The 24154-nt window shown below is 38.3% G+C and overlaps 1 protein-coding gene across 6 annotated transcripts in view; it reads left to right on the top strand.

The window, feature by feature from the left end:
* LOC145684445 (cyclic AMP receptor-like protein A) overlaps window positions 1-24154 on the top strand; it is a 339973-nt gene that overhangs the window by 301178 nt on the left and 14641 nt on the right. For all 6 annotated transcript variants that reach the window (XM_081756834.1, XM_081756833.1, XM_081756832.1 and 3 more), the window contains 3 exons: window positions 5464-5680; window positions 9468-9677; window positions 17262-17403. In XM_081756834.1, coding sequence (XP_081612960.1) covers window positions 5464-5680; window positions 9468-9677; window positions 17262-17403 — 569 coding nt within the window. The remainder of the gene's footprint in view (window positions 1-5463; window positions 5681-9467; window positions 9678-17261; window positions 17404-24154) is intronic.

The raw sequence follows: 24154 nt of genomic DNA, 5'->3' as shown, positions 1-24154 counted from the left end.
AAAACTAGACTTACTCTTTTTCTTAAAGTACTATTATGTTTTTAAGGAGTTTGGTTTACAAACACTGCTTTATATATTTACTTTGTCGATCCGTCCGAGAAATAAACGATTTCAAGAACTATTTGAGGGATCGGTGCTCATGTTGTTTTAGCGCACCACATTTTGGAAGATTTACACGTAAAATTCAATACTTTGCATGAAAAAAAAATGTTTATAAGGAACAAATTTCTGCAGGTGACAGAATTAAATACAAGATAATACAACATAGACGGAGCTAGGAATTGTCTGCTGGGAGGGCAGTGGGTGGGGGTCAGACCTTTTGGTTGGTCTCGAAAATCTTGGTAGGTGGCCATATTATATGTGGCATTTTTATTTTTTCCCCAGAAAGTTAGGGGACAATGCCCCCCATAACTCCCCCATGTTTACAAGTGTAAGGTTATTAGTATATAATAACTACAAGTGATTACGTCAGATAAAATAAGTGAGTGCATATGAAAGATGGCTCTATTAGATGCTATTTTCCACCGGCAGTGTATTTCTGCGCAGTATATGGAAGCTGTATTTTATATTTACAAGTGGAGCGTTACTAGTATGAAATCATGACAAGTGCTAACCTAACCTAACCTAACCTCGTATTATCGTATCATTGCGATAACCCATTTCTTTTCACTACCCTCGCCTACCTGCATACCCACCATCACTGCCGCGCCTGCTCCCTTTGGACGCACCCCCGCGCGGGCTTACCACCTTCATCCTGCCCTGACTTCGTTAGATTACATTTGTGCTTTTTGGTGGCCACCTAGCACAGATTGGTTTCCGTTTTGTGCACTATAGTTTTTATACCACATATCCCGAAGCCGTATTTGTACACAAATCGTAAAGAATTGTAAATTTTCAACAATTACTTCTGGTAGCCCCCTTGAATTTTATCTGTGCGAAGTGAGATATTTTCATATCGCCCTGCGGAAACCTTTTAGGAAACAATAAGTAGGAAATAAGTGAAAGAATTTTTAAAAAATTCAACAATTCTTTCTAGTGGTGCACCACAAGTAAACCAGTACGGATGGATTACTATCAATTTTGGCCACGATGTAGATTCAAAAGTAAATAATTCAGTTTATTGATGTAGGCGATATTCAAACCGGAAGTGCTAGAAAGCAACCATTTCCGGTTTTCCCGTTGATTATTAGCCTATAGAACAGCGTTTCCCAAACGGTGTGCCGCGGCACACTGGTGTGTCGTGAATGGGCCGCTAGTGTGCCGCGGGGAAACCGAAACAAAATTATTAATTCTATAGCAATCAAATTGCAAGACATAAGGGAAAATGTATATTTGTATTTCACATTACTATGAACCTCTACTATGAATCTACAATTTTAAGTTTCATACCGTGTCCAATTTTAATGTTGAAAAAGGTATTTATCATTGTTATGACCATTGTTGCAGACTATTTCGTAACCTGAAATTTTAAAATATAATTCAATACTTTCGATAAAGCAAACATACATACAAATTACCTATTTGTGTTTTAAAAGTAAAAGAGATTTGTTTGTCCGTTCGTTATTTAGTGATCTATATTCTTAATGAAAGGTTGGATACAATTTTCGAAAAAGAAAGCGTAGGTTTGCAAACCTGAGTCCAATATTTCATTCAATTGTTATAACTATTCTATCAGGCCTTTTTTTCCTGAATTGTTATCTATTTTTAAATTAGAATGAAAAGTAAACATAATGATTAACCACGGGGGAAAACCAGTGATTGAGCTTTCTTCTATGTGAGAAAGGTCATTAATCACAGGGGAAAAAATACCACGGTATTTTATATTTACAAATAATAATATCTATGAGTGTGCCGCGAGAATTCGAGTTACACCCACAGTGTGCCGCAAGTTGAAAAAGGTTGGGAAACGCTGCAGAATATAGAGGAAAAACGGTGATACATTGCGAGAACTGATTCCTGCAATCGTTTAAGCGTCCCAATAATAGATTTCTTCTCCGTCCTTAATTGTTAAAACCGGAAGTAATAAAAATCCACTACAACTTCCGGTTTCAGTTTTAACCTGCATAGAGCAAAAGCGATAAGTGATAGCAATAAGTGTTTTTTTGTTGTTGTTGAATCGGTCTTTGATCTCTATTCAAGCCGGAAGTACCAGAAATCAACAATTTCCTGCTTTAATATTGATCACTATAGGGTAAAACGGTAATAGATAGCGAGGGTTATGTTTAGATTTGGGGGTTAAAGTAAAAAAAAAAAGATTTACAGGAGAAATGATTTGAGGGTAAATGATTGTGTTAAAATGAAATGAAATGAAATCTTTGAGTTTTACGTCCCACGCTTATGTCGGTTAGGGTAAAGGAGATGCTGATTATGAGAAACGAGTGAAGTGATGGTATGAACAAAGTGGGAGGAAACGGGAGAACCCATGCACACGGTGTTTGTCCACCACAAAGTTCACTTGGCGGGAGCAGGGTTTGAACACGGGACCCCATGCACCAGAGGTGAACGCTCTACCACTGAGCCACCGTGGCCCTTCATGATTGTGTTAAAAGCTATATGGTACAGTGTGGTGTCACAGTGGATATGACACAAGATAAAAACAAGTGGAGGACAGCGATCCGTAAAGTTGACCCCACCTAACTGAGGAAAAAACAGGAAAAGAAGAAAATGATGATAATAACATTTTCTAAAGAGATAATAAAGTAATGTTTTAGCTGTTATATAGGCCTACAGTTAAATCAAATAAGCCTTTAATATTTGGGGATACAGCAGCATCATATATCCTTACCGGATCATCAGATAGTAGTAAGTTGAATCAAACAGAGTAAGAAAAATATAAGAAAAAAAACTTTAATAGTAATCTTAAATATGTAGATCGATGAGTGGATGCACACACTTAAAAAAAAAGCGATCAACAGACATAAGGGACGTTCTTCTAGCTCAAAACAATACCAAATGAATGAAAGAAGTAGAGCTTCTATTCCGGTTGTGGATTCATTGGTCGATTGGCTTCAATGTAGTGTGTGTGAGTAATGGTCGCATGAGAAGTGTTTAGATTACAACGAATAAAAGTCTTATGTTTGTGACAGTTGCTAATGACTACTTTACCAAACCTATGTAGTACGGTTAGCCTTCTAGGTGTCCAAAAGGACTCATTTGAACTTTTCGCATAGAAATAATATTATGTTTTACCTTTTTTTTCTTAGTAGCTTATATTCAAGGATAAGAATCAGAGAATATTTTGTAAAGTTTTTTCATTTTATAATTAATAAATATGTCTTTTCCATAGAGCGTAGAACGTTAAGTTCATTACACATATACGAGGGTTACCGCATAATTAATGGCAATTTCTTTTTACATGAAAATAGAGACTAAGCGATAAGTTTTGAAATATGCAAATGGAAGGTTGGAGTTGGAGGACGGAGTTGGATGAACTTACACATCCCTATCAGGAGATTGTGCGAGGAAAATAAGTATAATGAATCGTTGGTTTCATAGCAGGGGCGGATCCAGGAGGGGCGATCGCCCCCCAGAACAGCAAACTTTATTGTTTTATATATATAAATAAAATCCATCCCAAACTTTGGAGCTCTTAAAAGTGGCATTATGACAACCCACCGCCCCCCCCCCCTTCCAGAAGTCGGTCCTGGATTCGCCCCTGTTTCATAGTGCTTTACTTCGAATTATAACATTACGAACCATTACAACTTCAATTATATGTAAAACACAAGAACACATACCAGTAGCATCTAGGTTCCTTTGTAGTAATCTTTCAAAGAATCTACCACACACTGCCAATGGTATAAAAGGCGCCGAATACCCATAGCTTTACCATGAGCAAATCTTCTGATCTCACAGCTCACTGATGTGACAATGTCTTCACCTGCTCTACACAATGGCTTTCACAGTTTTGGTACGAGGTCGAAATCGCAAGGTGATAAGTCTGGCGAATATACTGGATGCTCGGGTACTTCCCATTCTCATCGCGCAATAGTATTCAGCACATATGCTGTTGTATGCGCTGTCGCGTTGTCATGAAAGATGAGTGCATCGTGTCATTTCTCGTGATCCCGACGTAAGCGTCATTGCAGGGAAGTGTGGGAACGGTACAGTTTGGTTATGTGGGACAAAATGGCACTTAATCACTCTCGTGGTATTATTAGGACATAGGCTAAGGTATGATGACCATTAACCTGACAGGGGAGGGATTGTGACAAGATTTCTGCCTTTGTGGTGAGCCTTTACGACACAATTCCGCTGATTGGCGTTTGAGTTCTGGCACATAGGCCCTGGTCTTGTGGTGTCATGATCCCACCATCTAGTGGATTCTTCGAAGGACTCCTGGTGTAACTGGTATGTGTTTCTGGGTTTTACTCATAATTATAGTTGTACTTGAAATTGTAATCTTGTAATTCAATATGTTCATCAGGAGCGCACTCACAGGTTTCTTCCAGGTCCGGCCCCCTTAAAGAAGTTTAACTCAAGATTGATTTGTACATCATTTTTTCAATAAAACTATCCTTGTTTAACAAGGAAATGATTGATGTAGCATGAAAATTTAATCTTACGCTTCACCTGTACTCTTGCTCTTAGAGGGACCGCAGTGGCTCAGTGGTAGAGCATTCACGTCTGGTGCCTGGGATCCTTGGTTCGATCTAAAGCTTGGAACCCTCTCAACAAAAAACTTCTGGGTGCGCTCCCGATGTTCAACCAACTCTCTACGTGTCACGTTTACATATGTACTAACCTTCCATTTGCATATTTAAGAATTTCTTGTTTCGTTCTCGTAATGTACCATTTGGGTTCTCGTCTGGAGACGCGAATTGCACTATGTGGCAACGTCGCAGATAAAGAACCGTAAAGTAGACAGGGGCGTCATTTCACACTTCGCTTGACGGGGGCAAGAGCACCATCGACATTAGATTTTCACGTTTTGTACTAGTATATTAGTAGACATCGATTAAAGTATATGTATTCTTCAAACCTTTGGGGGGCAATTGCCCCTCCTGCTCTCGCTAAATGACGCCCCTGAGAGTAGATCTATCAATCCATCAAATAGTTACATCGATTCTTGGCAGATGACAGTTAAAATCAAAAGACGTTGACACTAGCACCACTTCATTACTTTAACAATCGATGTAACTGTTTCATGGATTTATAGAGAAATGCTAATGGTTCCAAGTTAATGTGCGATGTTGCCACATTGTGAAATTTTGATTCCCCATAGCGGCTGAAGGAATCCCCGGAGGCCATTTCGTCATATAACATCTTCGCCTTATTTTGATGTGTAGAATAGTGCTCTGTGGTCCGTGCGTGCCATTTTTTAGAACACCCGATATAATATAAATTGAGTTTCTTTTTTTTTATTTTTTCCTTTTCATGTGTATGAGGTTTTTTTCTGTTGAACTAGAATTAAGTAAATGAATGACTTAAGACATGGTTCTATAATGACATGTTTCTTTTCAGATTGGAGTCAACTGTTAGCTGTTTGCACTTTGACATATCATTTGTTACTGGTAGGAGTTCTTTCCCGGAACGAGGGCAGATGGGAAATTGCATATCACGTAATTGTATGGTTCGTGCCCTTGGTTCCAGCTGTTATTCCATTCTTTGGAGATCACTATGGACCTGCAGGTGCCTGGTGTTGGATCAAGAAAGAAACATCACAGTTAAGGTTTACCCTGTAAGTGGTAGTAACTTTACCTACAGTTAGGCATTCAAGGTTTATCTTGGTCAGTTAATGTTTACTCTGTAAGTATTTATTTAAGGCTTACACTGTAAGTGGCAGTAAAGCTTTACCTGCAATTATGCATTCAAGGCTTACCTTGTGTCAGTTAAGGCTTACCCTATAAATATTTATTCAAGATTTACCCTGTAAGTGGCAGTAAAGCTTTACCTGCAATTATGCATCAAGGCTTACCTTGTGTCAGTTAAGGCTTACCCTATAAATATTTATTCAAGATTTACCCTGTAAGTGGCAGTAAAGCTTTACCTGCAATTATGCATTCAAGGCTTACCTTGTGTCAGTTAAGGCTTACCCTATAAATATTTATTCAAGATTTACCCTGTAAGTGGCAGTAAAGCTTTACCTGCAATTATGCATTCAAGGTTTACCTTGTCAGTTAAGGTTTATCCTATAGATATTTATTCAAGGTTTACTCAATAAAGTGACAGAAAAGCTTTACCTGCAATTATGTAATAGAGATTCAGTTTCTCAGTTATAGTTATTTAAGATTTACCGTGTAAGTACTTATGCTTTTAATGTGATACTTGCCTCTATTTATCTGCACACAGGTAGTTAATCCGTGGAAGAAACATGCAAGGCTGATTTCTTTCTTTGATCTTTTGATTTCAGTGAATATCAAGTAGTCTAGCTTACACAAATATGTACGAGGGATGATCGGAAAGTAAGATTACAAAGCCTGCAATGAAACGTAAATATTATTTCATACAACCAATACTGCCAACATATGATACATACATTAATTTATTTTTCGACATAGCCTCTACTTGTCGCATCGTGGGATGAGTTTGAAGATTTCCTCCTTGTAAAGGTTCTGTCATTGCGTGTTCATCACGTTGTCACGAGGTGTTTCACCTCCTTGTCTGAAGGGAAACGACGGCAGTCTCTTGGAGCAAGATCCGGGTTGTAAGTAGTGAGGTCGATCATTTCCCAGCGAAATTGCTTCAAAAGCGTCGCTGCTGTCCTTGCTGGATCGGCCACTGCGCTCCTTGTTGGTGACATTTTCTTTACCATCTACAAACTTTCGATACCGTTCTGCGACATGTTGACGAAACATTACAATTTCTCAATAAACCTCTGCTAGTTGCCGATGAATTTCAGCCGCGGTTACATGTTTGCCCATAGAAATCGAATAATTGAGCGGGCTTCTTCAGGAGACGTTTTCCAAACGAGTCGCCATTTGTGTTTACTTACAACTAGCGCTGTAGGTGGCAGGTGACTGAAACTCTGTACAGTTACCAACTCCATGTATTGAAATTACCACACAGTCCTCATTCCTCTATAACAGTGGAAAGTATGCACAATACTGAATGTCTCATCTTTGCACAATGTTCTAGTAATCTTCTAACTTTTAAATAATAATTTTGCGCTGTGCCTCACTAACCAATCTTTGATATTGTCACAAAAAAGTTTCATGACGAATAGCGTCGGTGTCAGTTTCATTTAAATAGGTAGCGTGAATATCGTACAACATGGGTGCCCAACCTTTTTAGATTTGGGGCTAACTTTTTATTTCAGAAATCACTAACGGTCCACGAATCAGTTCACTAGCTCACTAGGTGGTATCCTGAAACAATAAAAATAATACAGATCAAAGGGGGCTACTTGTCAAGACTTGCTGGTCTACTAAAGCAAACGCCAAAAATATAGGCGGGTTGCGCGCGCACCTTACAGCTCGCTGTTGTCAACTCTCCCTTGTCATGTGCCACCTCCTTCCCCTCCTGTTGCAGGAGTAAGCAGACGACAGCCGTTTACCTAGCCACAGCTCAAAGCCTGCGTTCTGCTGTAACCAATCTTCAACACGCGCGCGAAACATGAAACCTTGACAGTGACTGAGCAAGACAAATGTAAAGGTGGCAAATGCGTAGGTTGCTAGTTGGCTGTTGCTCTCTCCACCCACTTTTTGTTGCGCGCGCAACCCGCCTATATTTTTGGCGTTTGCTTTAGTAGACTCGGTCGATGTGTTGGCCATCCTTGTCGTATAGCGTAAGTGTTTACAAAAAAGGTTTTCTCGGAAACTACGCATGAGGACATCATTTTGTTGAGTTCAATGGGATTTATCCATTGGCATTGGACATTTGTTTCTTATACGCTATTAATAATACTGTACAACAGGATTTCTCAACGTGGAGGTCGCGACAAGGATAGAGATACCACTTTTACCTCTACATAGGAGTCGCAAAGGGAGATGAGAAAGATAAATATAATTAGAATCTAATAACAAAACAATATTTTAAATAGGTTATTTTGAATTTCTTATTTGGATAGACCAAATTTATGTCCATACTTATAGTCAAATACCACAAAGTATATTAAACATAATTTGGAACTACTGTAGTAAATAATCATTTAGAAACAATTGAAACATACAATTCAAAATGGAGGCTACATAAATATTATATATACACAGTGCGGCAATTTGAAATCGAGATTGGAGCTTTAGAAAAGAAGGAGAGTGAACATAGAAAGTTTCTTACCTTGGGCCATTCAAAGTACAACCCTCGTGCATCCATACATCGTTGCATCCTGGCCAGTGCATAGAAGGATTGCTGCAAGTTCTTTCGTAGAATGCTCTTCAAAGCCCTTGTCATAGCCGCTTTGATGGCCGTTACGTCATGAAAGTACGAACCTACCTTCGAGTGCATACTTGAGTTTAAGAAAATAAAATAATCGCATTAAGCCAGACCTGGTGAATAGCGAGGATGGGACAATACATAGATCCCATTTTGTGTCAGAAAGTCTTGCACAATCACTGTCTTGTGAATTGGGTCATTGTCATGCAGAAGACACCACTGAACATCACCCCGATACTCGGGCTTAACACATGTGACACTTTGCATAACCTCTTCAATACCTCAAGAAATTGAAGTATTGACTGTTCTGTGGGCACAAATTCCTTATGCACAATGCTTTTACTATCGTAAAAAGCAATGAGTAAAAGTTTGATTTTGAATTTTGGTTGGCGTAGTTTTTTTGGCTTGTAGAGAGTTGGGAGACTTTCACTGTGCACTCTGGTAGGTGCACTGTGTACTGTCCACCGTTTTATCGACGGGTCATATTGAAAATCCCATTTCTCATCTCCAGTAACGATATTCAGGAGGAAGTTAGGGTCCCTAACAGCGGTGGCAATCAGTTCCTTGCAGTGATCAATCTTGTCGCTTTATTGGTCATTTGTTAAGGAATGAGGCACGAAATGGGTATAGGCTTTCCTCTTGGTGAGATCGTGTGTTATTATTTGGCGGATGTTACATGCAACTGTTCAGCAAGGATTTACAGTGTCGTATTTCAGTCTTCCATGATCAATATCCTCACTTTCTCCACCAACTTCTGGGAGTTCCTGTAGCAGTCTTAGCCAGACGCGGACAAAACTTGACGTTTGCTCTTTGTTCCATTTTAAACTCACGATATAGCTTAGCAACACCTGTTTACACTCACTACGCCCGCACACGTAGCTGTCAGTGAAGATCAAGCACTAGGTATCAGTTACTCATGATTCATTCCTTTTTGATTACACCACAGATCACTTGCACAGCTGCACCATATGTTGAGAAAAAAATAGTCTCGATTTCAAATTGCCGCACTGTGTACAACTGTTAGCGATAACCAGTAGTAATTAAAAAGCTTATTAAATTACTTATGGAGTCGCCGGCAAGAGGTTGCGAATAAAAGGAGGGTCGTGATATGAAATAGGTTGGAAAGTATTAATTTTTTTTTTATTTATTTGCAGTTGGTACATCCCTCTGTTTGTGTTGTTGTTCCTCGTCTTCCTGTCCTACGTAGTTCTCGTGTGTCATGTGAGACGGAAGCTCATCACATATGAAGGAACGTACAACCCAGATCTCGAGAGACAGCGACAGGTCATCAGGGAATCGGTTCAACCAATGCTTTGGTATCCTTTCATATATCTAGGATTCTCCGTTTTCCCATTGGCTGATAGGTAAGATATTTGCTTCTCTCTTTTATTTACAAAGTCTGCCAGTAGTTGTTAACATGTTGAAAATTTTCATGGGTTTCTGCTTCTAAATATTACTTATGAAGTTTCATCTACTCATATCAGTAGCTTATTTTTAAAGCCTAACGACATCTAAACTTTATTCTATATAAATAATGAGCGCCAATAATTTAACACCAATTAGCTAATACCAGACGTGCACTTTAATATCACTTTGAATTCCCACATATATTGATATAAATTATAACATATATATATAATTTAAGATATAAGAGCCAATACATTTTATAACTGTAAAAGCTTCAAAAACTGCACATATTATATCCTTCTTTTTCTTCTTTTAACAACAATTTTACATTGCAATGATTTGGTATAATAATAATAATAATAATAATAATAATAATAATAATAATACAGTGAAACCTGTCTTTAGCGGAATCGAGTGGGACTTGCAAAAATTTCCGTTAAAGTCAGGTTTCCGCTTAGTGGAGGTAGACCTTTCCTTTCTTTCTATCTTTTTTTTTTTTTTTTTTAAATACGTGCTTATAAAGGGGCATACTGAGAAAATATATTGCTGTACGTACATTGTTCGGTTACAGTACTTCTTTCTTCTACGAATAAATACACACACACACAAAAAAAAATAAATAAATGAATACAAAATATACTATGCACGCATTTTCTTTATTCTTCTAATAGCCAAGCAGGGTTTTCTGTATACATTGCTGCTTGGCTGCTTGACTTTCCGCATACACTTTAGCCTGAGAAATTATACTAAGTGAATCAGAATCATTTTTCTGAAAGGCAAATTTTTGCAGTTCCTTTAAACTTCTGAGAGTATTTTAATATGTATTTATTCTACACTCTTCTTGGAACTCGGTATCGTATTCCTCTTCTTCTTGTATCTCGTTTTCTTCTTTCCGACATTCCGTATGATTCTTGATTAAGTTGCGGGGATTAAGGACAATGTGTGGGGGTGAATATGAGTAGTGGTTGGGGAAGGTCAACACTGTCCAGAAATATTTAACAAAAGAACGAACATTTTATCGCAGACAGTGTAATGCATATCTTTCACAGAATGTCTAAACATCTTCTAAACGCTGTAGTTCGGAACTCAGAATTTTCCGTTAAATGTTTATTTTTCTTTCCGTTGTCCGCGTAACACAGTTTCCACTTAATGAAGGGACTTTTACACGTTTTGTTCTCCAAAATTCATGGGACCGTGAAATATTTCCGTTTAAGACAGTTTTCCGTTTAATAAAGGGTCCGTTGAAGACAGGTTTTACTGTAATAATATTTCAATTAACACATCTTTCCAATCTCCCAACATCTTCCCCCCGGCCTCTGCAAGACCATGTTTCGTACCATCTCCTTTCTTTCCTCCTTGGACCAAATTGATCGCCAACCTCCGCACTATCTTCCTTCTTGATCAAATACCTTGCCATACTAGTTCTGAGCACTAAGCTCCCACTACTTCCGACTACATAGCTCCTGTTGAGCACTAAGCTCCCTGAGCACACAGCTCCACTTACATTTTCGAGCACACAGCTCCACTTACATTTTCGAGCACACAGCTCCACTTAAATTTCCGAGCACATAGCTCCTGTTGAGCACTAAGCTCCTTGAGTACACAGCTCTTGTTGAGCACTAAGCTCCCTGAGCACACAGCTCCACTTACATTTTCGAGCACACAGCTTCACTTACATTTTCGAGCACACAGCTCCACTTAAACTTCCGAGCGCACAGCTCGTGTTGAGCACTATGGTGTTTCAAAGACTGCGGTAAAGAAACTAGCAACATAACTTGAACATAAAAATATTACTCTTATACCTTTCCTTACAAGAATTTTAATCTCTATTCTCCATGTTATGTTCCACCAATGCATCATCCAAAACGATACATGCCTGGAGACGAAGAGCAACATTGTCACAAATAGCTTGACGATCCGTACTGGTACCTTGTGGAACTCTTCAGTGATAGCTTCTGGTAGTTCGATTAATTGCGTATGTGATGTTGATACACTTTGTCCTCTAAAACACTCCAGAAGTAAATCATGTGGCTGCAAAATCGAGAGATCGAGCTGGCCACTCCACAGACCCACGTCGAACGACCCAGCGGTTTGGGAAGTTTTGTTCAGTCTGTCTAATATACACTAACGGTTCTAAGGGCTCTAAGTCCAGTGACCGTTATCCCCATTCTCTCAGGCTACACAGTGTTGCCATATTTAAATTTTTTGTTCAGCAGTACAAATACTATAGTCAGTCAAACATCATACACATCATAGGTAGCAGCACTATGAAGATACAGTATGGTCTATTAGTATCGGTTTTAACCCATAGTAGGCGCGCGTATTTTCGAAATACACTGAACTCTAGCCATAAGCCATTGTGAACGGGGTTAAGCTTGGCAACAATGTAGGAAAATTGAATGGCGTTCATATCGCGATCCTGTTGGTAACATCACGAGTCATGACCTACATATAGCACAAAGTAAAGGCCAGATATTGTCGGCCCTCGTAACCGAGTGAGCTAGCGCAAGATGCTAGTATGGAAAATGTTCGCGTGGGTTCAAACCCTGCCTAAGGGAAGTTTTTTAAAATTATTTTTAAAATTTTTTATAACACTTCTTTCGTTAAAATAAGATTAAAAATAATATTCAGAAAGTGATTTAACGATTATTTTTTAAAATTTTCATTAAACTTCTTTCATTAAAATATGTTTGCCCTTGTACTTATACAAATCCATAGCAAAAGTAGTAGTAGTAGTAGTAGTAAAAGTAGTAGTAGTAATAGTAGGAACGGGTTAGAATGCAATTCAGCATTCATTTGTTTCCGTGTGATGTGGCCAAACGTAATGCCTTCTGGCTAGGGCTGAGTGTATTTCGAAAATATGCAGCAGACACGGGGGATATGACATACTCCCAGCTAGCGTTTGTGTGTGTGTGTGTGTTTTTTTAATACACGGTTGACTGCACAGTTGTAAACTTTCTAAAATAGAACAAATATTCTTTATTGTTTGTAAAGCCGTTAAACTCTGCGAAAATATCCGAAAGTAGCTTGGGGTACGGTATACGTTTATATATATGTTTGTGTTTTAATAGCTTTTGCTTACTTTTTAACTTGAAGTGCACATTCTATCTGCGGTTATAAGATTTAATAGCATCAATCTTTGTGGTCTATTACTCGTACACTGTTGCTGTCCTCTTTGTTACTGGGATGTTTTTAAATTAAAAATATCGTATGAAAAAGAACAAGTTCCTTTTCAAAGACTTGCCTATGATGCTCTTGATTGTGGTGAAGTTAGGCCTTTATACAGGGACTAGATTTTAGCAGAGGAGTCTCACCAAGACAAAGTATAAGGTGAATACAGCCCGAAAGTACCAAGCATTTTACAGTAAACACCGAAGAAATGTGTTCGTGTTACATCCAAACTGTTTGGGACATTTCCCTCAAAAAGCAAAACAGAGAATTCCTTCGTACATATTGCAGTGTACAAGTATCATTACTCGTTTTGACTGTTGATTAGGGATGCGCACGAGACAAGATTTGTGGTTGTCTCGTCTCGAAACTTTGCTGTAAAAGTGGTGTCTCGACTCGAAAAATATACATTTATCTATTGGAAGAGCCGTGTCTCGACTCGAATTTTGTCAGGAAAATCCTGTCTCGACTCGTCTCGTGCGCATCCCTACTGTTGATTTTATTTGTATCGGTTCTTGTATTAATGCATGTGAAGTTGTTCTGCTCTCAAATAATTTTGTGTGAGATATAATGAAAATACGATATTATATGTACAATTTATTACAATAATTATTAGCATTTTTACGATTACTAGAGTCTGTCTACTCCACCTGTGCCCTCAGAAACTATGCGAACTATACTTTGGGCCAACCCCCGCCGCCCTCTGACGGAGGAAATTCTCCCTTTGCTTAAGGAAAAGAAGTGAATGACCTCCGCTTTGTTGCTAATTTGTCATTCAATCGTTTGGTCTTGACAAGTGAAGATCGTAGGCTACTTAGAATGACTAACAAGATAGTACACAGCTAAGTCTGTGAAATAATTCATTGTGGCAACGCTTCCGAATCCAACAATTGAAAGATATCGGCCGCAGCGACTTGTCCCTCCTCTTTCGAGGGAGGTACAGGAAATCACATATCGACAGTAGCGCCAGAAGGGGCACAATTGAGATACAAAGGATCTACTATCGTAACAACTACTACCACTAATAACAATAATTTGTATATTAGAAACAACACTTTCGATTTTTACTATAAACTATTTCTTCTTCTTCTAAGCTTTTTCTCCAGTTAGCTGGGATCAGCTTTTCGGGCCACTGTCCTCCATCTGTTTCTATCTTATGTTATATCCACTGTGACACAACATTGCACCATATTGTTCTTCAAACAATCTCCCAACTTCTTCTTTGGCCGGCATCGGGCTCGTTTTCCACTTACTTCTATAGCATCCACTTGGTAAGCTATGTATTCCAAAGATCTTCTTCTTACATCCCCAAACCATCTCAGTCTACTTAATTGCAGTTTTCCTACTACTGGTCTAACCTTTACTGTTCTCCGAATTACTTCATTCTTAATTTTGTCCTTCCGCGTTAGTCCAAATATTCATCTTCATCTTTGCAACATTCAGCTTCAGTTCCTCTCTCTTCTTCGTAGTCCAACATTCCGCTCCGTATAAAATGGCAGGTCTCACTACTGTTTGGTAAACTTTTCCTTTAAGGTGTAGTAGTTCCTTACGGCAAACAGTACTCCTTCTGCTTTTCTCTCCATGTTCTCCAACCACTGATAACTTTGCTGTTCACATCTTTTATTCCTGCAGTTTCCTACAGAATTGATCCAAAGTACTTCAATTTCCTTGTCATTACCACCTCTTCATTCAATAGTTCCACCACACACTTACTTGGCCGGCAATCGAACTAGAGACCCCACACACTGGTGGTACCATGCCTCCCACCTCATTTCCAATTCCATAATATTTTTATATATTACTTGTATGGTTGCGAAACATGGTCGTTTACTCTGAGGGAAGAACATAGACTGAAAGTATTTGAGAACAAGATCCTGAGACGAATATTCGGACCCAAGAGGAACGGGAATGGGGAATGGCGGAAACTTCATAACGAGGAACTACATAATTTATATGGTTTACCCAACATTGTTAGGGTCGTCAAGTCTAGGAGGCTTAGGTGGGCAGGTCATGTAGCTAGAATGGAAGAAAGTAGAGACGCTTTCAAAGTCTTGACTGGAAGACCAATCGGAAAACGACCAATAGGAAGACCTAGGCGCAGATGAGAGGACAATATTAAGATGGATCTCGCAGAGATAGGAATACAAAGTAGAAACTGGATGCAATTAGCTGAGGATAGAAGTCAGTGGAGAGCTTTTGTGAACGCGGCACTGAACCTTCGGGTTCCATAGGCCATAGAGTTAGTTAGTTAGTTTATTACTTTTATCTTATCTATATAAACCAGACGTTGAAAACGTTGAAAATGCGATTTCTTTTCAAAGTTCGTGGGCTTTTCAGAGATTCATTTTCTCTCATTTTCTCATTCCACCGATTCTCCCTTGATCTCTCACTTTCATTAATCGTCGGTCTCTTTTTCGCTAAACAGCATAAACGTGGAACGTAAAAGTAGAAACTGCATTTCATTTGCTACTATACTGTCTTTCTACAAAGAACTTCCTTATGGTTCGCACGGGTAACCCGAGTTCGATACCCTGCGTGAGCTTATGTACAGGGTGCGTCATAGGAAATAGACCAAAAGCTGCTGGCAGTACTGCCAAATGGAATGCCTCGTGGCTGCGCTAATTGTCTTGCCGTCTAGACCACAGAGGTCTGCTATTTAGCTCAACATGAGTCATTGACGAGTGCACGTGCTTCGAGCACTGGAAGCAAGGATGTTATAAAATAGAGTATCTGCCCATACAACAAAATCGTGAAGCCATACGTCACAGCTTCGCCACACCTACTCTGCCCACCTCTTGCCACTAAGATCGCAATTTTTCGAGCTAACAATCATGGCGGAAACGAGAGTAGCCAATGAGGCGTTCCGGCTCAGACGATGCTCGGTTGTTTTTTGGCTTCATTGAGTTCATACGGTGAAGATACGTATGGGAGTACATATCTGGAAGCCTCTGTTCCCGGAAAGAGCATTGATCCGTTCAACAGGAGCTTAGGCCTGAAAAGGACCGGTATTTTCGTATGAGGAACAGAAAAGCTATTACCAGGTGAGTGAAACAGTGAAGAAAAACTTGTTCTTTCATTGATAAGAAGCATGCAGAACCTTCAAGAACAATACATGCACCAAAAAATATTGATCTTGTGCGCCAGGTTCTGCAGCAAAAGTCTTCAAAGATCAGCTCGTCGCAATGCAAGAAAACTGCACATGTCAGAGGCATAACTGCGTCGAATTTTCATAAAAGACCTACGGCATCATCCGCACAAGATACAAAATGTGCAACACCTACAGCCCACTGACAAAAGGATAGAAAATACCTTTATAAACTGTTTTTAGAGAAACTGAATTGAGAATATGACTTGTTAGAAAACCTTATGATGTCTGATCAGGTGGATTCCAACCTGAATGGCTGCCTGAATAAACAGTATTCCCGTTACTAGTCTGACACCAATCCTCGAATTCTGCATAAAACTCCTCAGTTCAGCCTTCAGGTTGTTATGTGGTGTGGTATCAGTGTTGTCAGTGGCATTATGGGTCTACATTGTTTATAAGATAAGGCTGGGGAAGGCTTGACAGTCGCCCCAGAGCTTTATGCAACCCACTCTGCGCAGGAAAGGACGCCTCCATACAATATGATTTCAACAAGATGGGGCTATATCACGTAACATCCTTTATTCTATGACTATTTTCAACAATGAATAATCTCTCGCTTCGGAGATGTCCCATGCCCGGCTAGATCTTTGGAGTTATTTAAAAACCAGCTAGTGTATCCCAATTAGCTGGAAGGTCGTGTACATTTGAAGATAGTGATTGAAGAAGATATTGTGGCAATACTGCTAGACATGATTCAAGATGTGATGCGAAATTTCTGTAGACGCCAGTGGTTGTGAATTGATGCTAATAGAGGACATTTGATGGATGTAATATTTCGAAAAATATAGCATCTTTTTTAGTTGCGTGTAATGTTTAATAATGTTTAGCAGTAATGGCAATGTATATACATGTAGTGGGGACCAATAAAAATTCTCCAACTGTACTCATATTTGTTTTTTGAAAGTTTAAAATTGTCTCATTTTCCGTGACGCACCCTGTAGTTCGGAACCCATGTTAATTTAGGTCCATGCCTCATATACAGTAGCATTGGTGCTGAAAGAAACTCTATTAGTCCCAATCTACCTAGTAACTTGATGTCTTTCCATAAGAAATTATTGTGACCTAAAATTAAGATAATTCTCTCCTATTGGGAAAACTTTTAAGTACATAAAGTGTCTTTCGTTGTCGAAATTTTTGTGTCACAAAGCTGCCGGTTTTAGTCAAGTATCCGTTTCAGCCTAAAAATAGAATAATGTAGTGTGTGTTACTAATTTGTTGTTGATTTCAGGTTACAGAACGTGTCCCATGAACCAATGTTTTGGCTCGTTCTACTGCACGCAATCAGTTCGCCATTGCCTGGGATGATGAATGCCATTGTCTTTGGATTGGATAGAGAAACACGGGCCAAATTAACCTGGATACAAATAAAAGTAAGGTCGTCTTTATTTGCCTTTTTTAGTAATTTTTGTATAAGTAAATGTTCCTTTCCGTAAATTTCGAAGGCGTTATTTAAAATAGCTGTCAATAAATCCCTTGAAAAACGTAAATTAATTAAGAATATCAATATATGATAGATTAGCTATTGACTGTTCTAATGCATAAGGTTTGTTTTCTTTGTTTTCTGATAGGCCTAACAGTGTTTAACGTTTGAGATAAGAGAGGTATTTAATTCACACATCTCGTCTTGATTCACAGTAAAAAAAAAAAAGGCATTTTCCATCCTACTTTTTTTTTACATGACGCAAATACTGTATGTAGACATGTAAATACAATGCTTCAATTTGTTTAATCCAATGTTCTCGGGATTGCTGCCAGAGTGAGTGTTGCTGTGCTGAGCTTTCGTTACCATACAGCGGCAACATCTTCAGAGCTATGTGAAGATGTTGCCATTGTATGATAACGAAAGCTCAGCACAACAACACTCACTCTGGCAGCAATCCCGAGAACATTGGACTAATAGTAGACGCCAGCAAAGCTTCAAGATCATATTGCTTCAATTTGTTTGTTTATTTATTAAGTTTTGCTAAAGAAGGCAACAAAATTGAACAGTTAGTAGCAAAGCGTAATTCCAATTGGAGAAGGTTCAAAGAACAGTTAATGTTGTGAAAGCAATAACCAGTGTTGGGTAAGTTACTTGTAAAAATGTAACGCGTTACAAGTTACTTTACTTTCTCTTAAAAGGTAACGCGTTAGTAACGCGTTACTTGCAACAAAAAAGTAACTGTTACTTTACTTCGAAAGTAACGCGTTACTAACGCGTTACTTTTAGGTCCGAAACTTTAAAAATGTGAAAAAATATGACTTCAATTTTCCGTACTACTATTACTATCGCTATTATTATTATTATTATTATTATTATTATTATTATTATTATTATTATTATTATTATTATTGCACGTTCTGAATCGCTTTATGTAAATGCAAGGACAAATTTTTACTTGATATATGAACATTTTCATATAATGTAACGTTGATAAAATACCATACTGCGTTACTCGTACGGATGGAAATGAGCGATTTTTCTTTCAAACTCGATTCGACTAGAAACATACATCTTTGAGCTCGAACCGAGAACTAGACTCGAAAAATTTCCTCCAACTCGACTCGAATTGGGTCGAGTTTCGAGTCGAGTCGAGCCAAATCCGGTGTGTAGTTTCGAGTACATTCTTCAAGTATATTACATAGACAGTATAATTATGAATGACACTACTACTACAACAACTTTTATTATTATTATTATTATTATTATTATTATTATTATTATTATTATTATTATTATTATTATTATTATTATTATAAAATCACTATATAAACATGAAAGATATTATACGACTCGAGCAGTTTGTATTTGAATACTAAGAAACTACTTGATTGCTAACCTCGGTAGTCGTAAAATCTAGGAGTCAAGAACATTGTTCACTGGCTTCTGAATTTGGGTTGAGGGTCTAGGTTGAGTATTCGGGCTCGTGCCAAATACTATTATATGTTACAGGGCACTGGCCAAATATCTTCAAAACTGCTCGGCCCAGGTTTAGAATTGTCAACGACTCGAGCAGCTCGGCTCACAGCTCATTCACTATCGATCCGAGCCGAGAAGTGAGGCGAGTCCAACAGCTCACCCAACCGACTCGGCTCATATGAGCCGAACCGAGCTGATGGCTCATTCCTCCCAAGCCAGCTCGAGCCGATGGTTCACCCCAAGTGAGCCGGCTCGAGCCATCTTCTCAGTTGAGCCGAGCAGAGCTAAGCTTGTTATAAAAATCTCTTGTGGTCTCGCTATCGAGACGAGACGAGATGCGAGCAGTGTCCCCTCTCGTGAGCAACACTAAAAGTATTTCATATTACTATTTAGCTTACATTTCTCATGGCTTTCGTTTTCCAGTGTAACCAGGTCATGATTTTAAGACGAGTTAAAACGAACGAGCCATTTATCAAAGTCGACTGGACTCGAAATTCGACGCGAAAAACTGAATCGGCTCGGAACTCGACTCGAGGATATTATCTTTGACTTGACTCGAAACTCGACTTGAATTCGAGGGAGTCGAGTTTTAGCTTGACTCGTGCTTATCTCTATACGTTAGAAAAAATGGTTGCTTATTATTATTCTGCAAAACTAATTATATAATAATAACAATGTTGTTATGTAAAATTAAAAATACAGAATATAGAGAAACATTACACTACAACTAATAAAATGAGAACACATGAACTGAGAGTGAATCAAAACTTGCCAGTAACTCTAAAATCGATACATGCTTTTTAAAGCTAGTTTCAAACTCTATAATCAATCGGACTCTAAGATAAGCAAACTGATCTGAAAGAACTCCAATATTACATACCATCAGCAAACTATTTTCTAGTAATAAAGTAGGCCTGCTCATCAGAACACAGTTTATTCATATTTACCCCTTACTGTAAATCGTTAATTGTGGCACCCTAGTTGTTGATAAGTATTTTCCGCCGGGGCACTTCAGACACTTTACTTTTAAATTCTGTCCACCATCATCCTCAGTTCTTAAGAAAAAAGTATTCTTTCAAATGTTCGGACGGTAAAATATTTTCGTTCTCCATCTTTATAAAAACAACACCAATCAAAGTAAAATAGACTACCGGTATCATTGCACTCCTAGTTCACTCACTGAATGTATTGATTTGGAGCTGTCAAAATCTACGACAAAATCTTCCAGGTGCTTGCAATCAGTACACGTGATTTCCCTAAGGCTGTCCTCATCTTCCAAAAACAGCAAGTGGCACCACGAACTTATCTGTTTCTCTGTGTCTGTGACTGTCGGTCACTGACATACGTAGTTCATGCTCGATTGTTTCATTCTGAGAAATTCACTTACAGGAAAGAAACATTTGTTTCCGAAAAAAAAATATACATATATTGTAGTGTTCCGAAATGTAACGCGAAAAAAGTAACGCAAACTAGGTACGTTACTTAAAAATTTGTAACGCGTTACCGTTACAGTTACTTTGGAAAAAATGTAACGCGTTACTAGGAAACGTTACTTAAAAAGTAACGCGTTACAAGTAACGCGTTACTTGCGTTACGTTACTTCCCAAGACTGGCAATAACATTTAAATGTTTACTTTAAACTTGATACTGATAGCTATAATTTAAAGGCACTAATCAACCGCTAGCAGCAATAGCCAACATCTGGCGTGGCATCTTTTGACAGGAGGACAAAAAGTATATGGCATGCTACGTAGCACTCTAGAGAACTTAATTCCACTAAGACAATTTAATGGCTGATAGTGGAGCAGAAGGTCTTTGCAAACTATCTATTACGGCAGCAGTAGGAGAAACCGACCCTGCAAATAAGAGCAAGAATTATTCAGCAGATCAAATAAGCCACAGAGCAAGTTCTTTGACAAGTTGTTGACTGACGACAAAGTACATTTCAGAAATTTTGCCAGCATGAATCTGCAAGATTTTGATTTTTTGCTAGAATTTGTTTTTCTTCTTCAGATCCTCAAATTTACAACCATTACTGGCAGGCCCTTTCAATGTATCTGCCGTCACTCTATTGTTTTTTTTAAATAATCAATCACAGTAATATTCTATAATTCCAAAGAGTTGTAGTGATTTTCAATAAACTATTTTTTTTTTTTTTTTTTTTTTTTTAAATGGACTAACCCATTTTGTCAAACAAAAATTACCGGACAATTCACGCCTTGCTAGATCCGGGCCGACACTGTTCAACAAACAAATACTTGTAGCATATGGCAAGTTTGTGGTCCCGTTAGGTTGCCATATGTGGTATACTACAGTGTCGCACGCTACATGATGCACCGTGTTTCCTCCGAATGCCGCGTGCTTCATGTTGGTCAAATGTTGCTTCGGTAGAATAGCCCCTTAAGAGCCTGCCAGACTTAAAATAATACAAAATTTTCCATTTTTTTTTTTTTTTTTTGCTTTTTTATTCATAAGTGAAAGAAGATAATGAAATGTAACTTATCACAATCATAGATAATGTTATTCTACAACAGAAAATATGAACCACAAGAAGTTTCAGTATTGCCATCCATAGAAAAAAATGAAATGAAATCTTTAAATTTTACGCCCCACGATTATGCCGGTTAGGCTAAAGGAGACGGTGATAATGAGAAATGAGTGGAATGAAGAAAATGGGAGGAAACGGGAGAACCTCGAGAAAACCCACGCACACGGTGTTTGTCCACCACAAAGTTCACACGGCGCGAGCTGGGATCAAACCAGGACCCCAAGCACCGGAAGTGAACGCTTTACCATTGAGCCACCGCGTCCCCCAAAAAATCTAAGTTAAGGCAGCGACTACAGGAACGAAGTCAACTGCATTTGATTACGTAGCATGTTGTTTTAGTATGCTGTGAACTACTTTTTAAATAACATTATTATTTAATTTTAATAACTGTATGTTAAAACTATTTTGTTTATTACAAACTAAATACAACTATTATTTAAAAAGTAGTTCACAGGATTCCAAGACAACATGATACGTAATCAGATGCAGTTGAGTTCGTTCCTCTAGTACAGGGATGGAAATAACCACTCGCCCGAGGTGAGTGGTTTATTGGTGCGAGCGAGTTTTTAATATCACTATTAAAATACCGAAAGTAAATAAATGATTCCTAATACGGGATGTGGGCTAGTAGCCTCTTTTGGGGTACTAAAATTTTATTGCTTATCTGTATCCCTGCTCTAGTAGCTGCCTTAACTTAGATTTTGTGCAAATGTTATTCTGGCAACACTATAATTTCTATGGATGGCAACACTGAAAATTCTTGAGGTTCATATTTTCTGTTGTAGAATAACATTATGTATGATTGTAGTAAGTTGCATTTCATTATCTCCTTTCACTTATAAATAAACAAGCAAAACAAAAATGGTAAATTTTGTATTATTTTTAGTATGCCAGGCTCTTAAGAGAACAATAGTCTAGGCTTATTATTTATAGACAATATTTTTATATAATACAAAGAAGATGAAAAATATTAAAAAAAAAAAAATACTAGGAGAAACAGAACATGGAAACATTTTAGTATCTGAAACTACCATTTAAAATAGTTTGCCCTGTTACAATCATCTTCCATGATAGACTATTGTTTACGAGAAAATCTTGAACAACTTTATTATTTTAACGATTTTAGTAGAAATCCTCATTACGTGACAGAAAATCTCCCAGGTAGCACCGGACGTCATTTATGACGTCTTCTGAAGGTCATGAATAACGTCAATGGTACGTCATGATGTCACCAAATATCACGTCATCTGGATGTCATATTATGGGCATTTAGGTACAATATTATCTCCAAGGATACGATTGCCCATTTCTTCATTACAGACATTGCCTACCGAAATGTATTAATAGCTTACCAGTAACTTGAATCATAACAACTCTATTGCTAGTATTATATATAGATAGCTAATATATATTAGTTACCTGTCTGGTATGTATCTTCTTTACTACAAACAATTTCCACGTTTCTTCATTTGGAGGTTCACTGTTTTGTATTAGCTGATTCGAATTTCGATGACGACTTGTAAGGCGGCCAGGATGCTTCCGATTTTTGCGGCGTTAACAATCTCACATTAATAACTGCAATCGGATTGTTGTCTCCCATAGGTGCCTCTTCTTCAACTACAGTATACATGTTTCTTCAAATTAAAATAAATACAGTCACTTTTCATAAGAATTCAATGACAACAAAAACACACAACATGCAAACAAACACGACCGTTCCAAAGCCGGACGCCAAGCTGGACTTTTGTGCATGCGTGTTCCATTAATTAGTTTGGTCCCTCTTACGACGTCACTTCTGTCACTATTATGGTTTGTATAGTGTACGTTTATTTGTGGTCCCACTTTTGACGTAATTTTTGTCAGTATTATGGTCCGTACAGTGTACATTCATGTTTTGTTTCATGGTTAACGTCATTCTTCTGCCATATTCGGTGCGCACAAACAACGTCAGAATATCTTGCAAGACGTCATTTCCACAAATGACCCCTTAATAATATGTACAGTGTACGTCATTGTGCTACCTGGGTCAGGAACAACGATATTAGGATAAGATGTATGTACCACCCATAACATAACTAAAAGTTTGTCTTTGAGAATTATAAAGCGGAGTTTATACTTGGCTGATAATTCTTGAACAAATTAATAGGTCTATTAGATTATGAATTATACGAGGGATGCTGAAAAGTTTCTGGCTTTGCCAAGAAAACAAGTGTCAGAGGTCCGAGATTACATATTTATTCAACGTATTTTTCATTGAGATCAATGCACTTTTGACAGTGTTGTTGAAGTTTTTCTAGCCCATGCAAAACAATTCTTTTAATTGTCCCTCAAACCAACTTTTAGTAGATTGTGTGACGTCAGAAATGTCCTCAAAACGGCGCTTTTTTTTCAGTTGGGGAATACAAAATAGTCAGTCTCCAGGTCTGGGGAGTAAGGTGGGTGATGGGCCAAGTGGAATCCTAGGGTGGCCAATGTGGCAGCAACAATGTTGGACTTGTGGAGGGGTGTCTTATCGTGCAACATCATGATCCCTTGTGTGATCTTTCTACTTCGATTCCTCTTAATTGCCTCATTCGGCTGGTCTAGAAGATTAGCATAATGCTCTCCGATGATAGAGGAGCCATTCGGAACGTCCTCTAATGCCATCATAATACTATCTTTGTCCCAGAAAACG

Source organism: Thermobia domestica, chromosome 4, assembly GCF_964235325.1.
Source record: "Thermobia domestica chromosome 4, izTheDome1.hap1.1, whole genome shotgun sequence".
NCBI classification, from domain to species: Eukaryota; Metazoa; Arthropoda; class Insecta; order Zygentoma; family Lepismatidae; genus Thermobia; species Thermobia domestica.
Note: the sequence above shows the minus strand (reverse complement) of the source record. Positions and strands in the feature narration are given on the sequence as shown.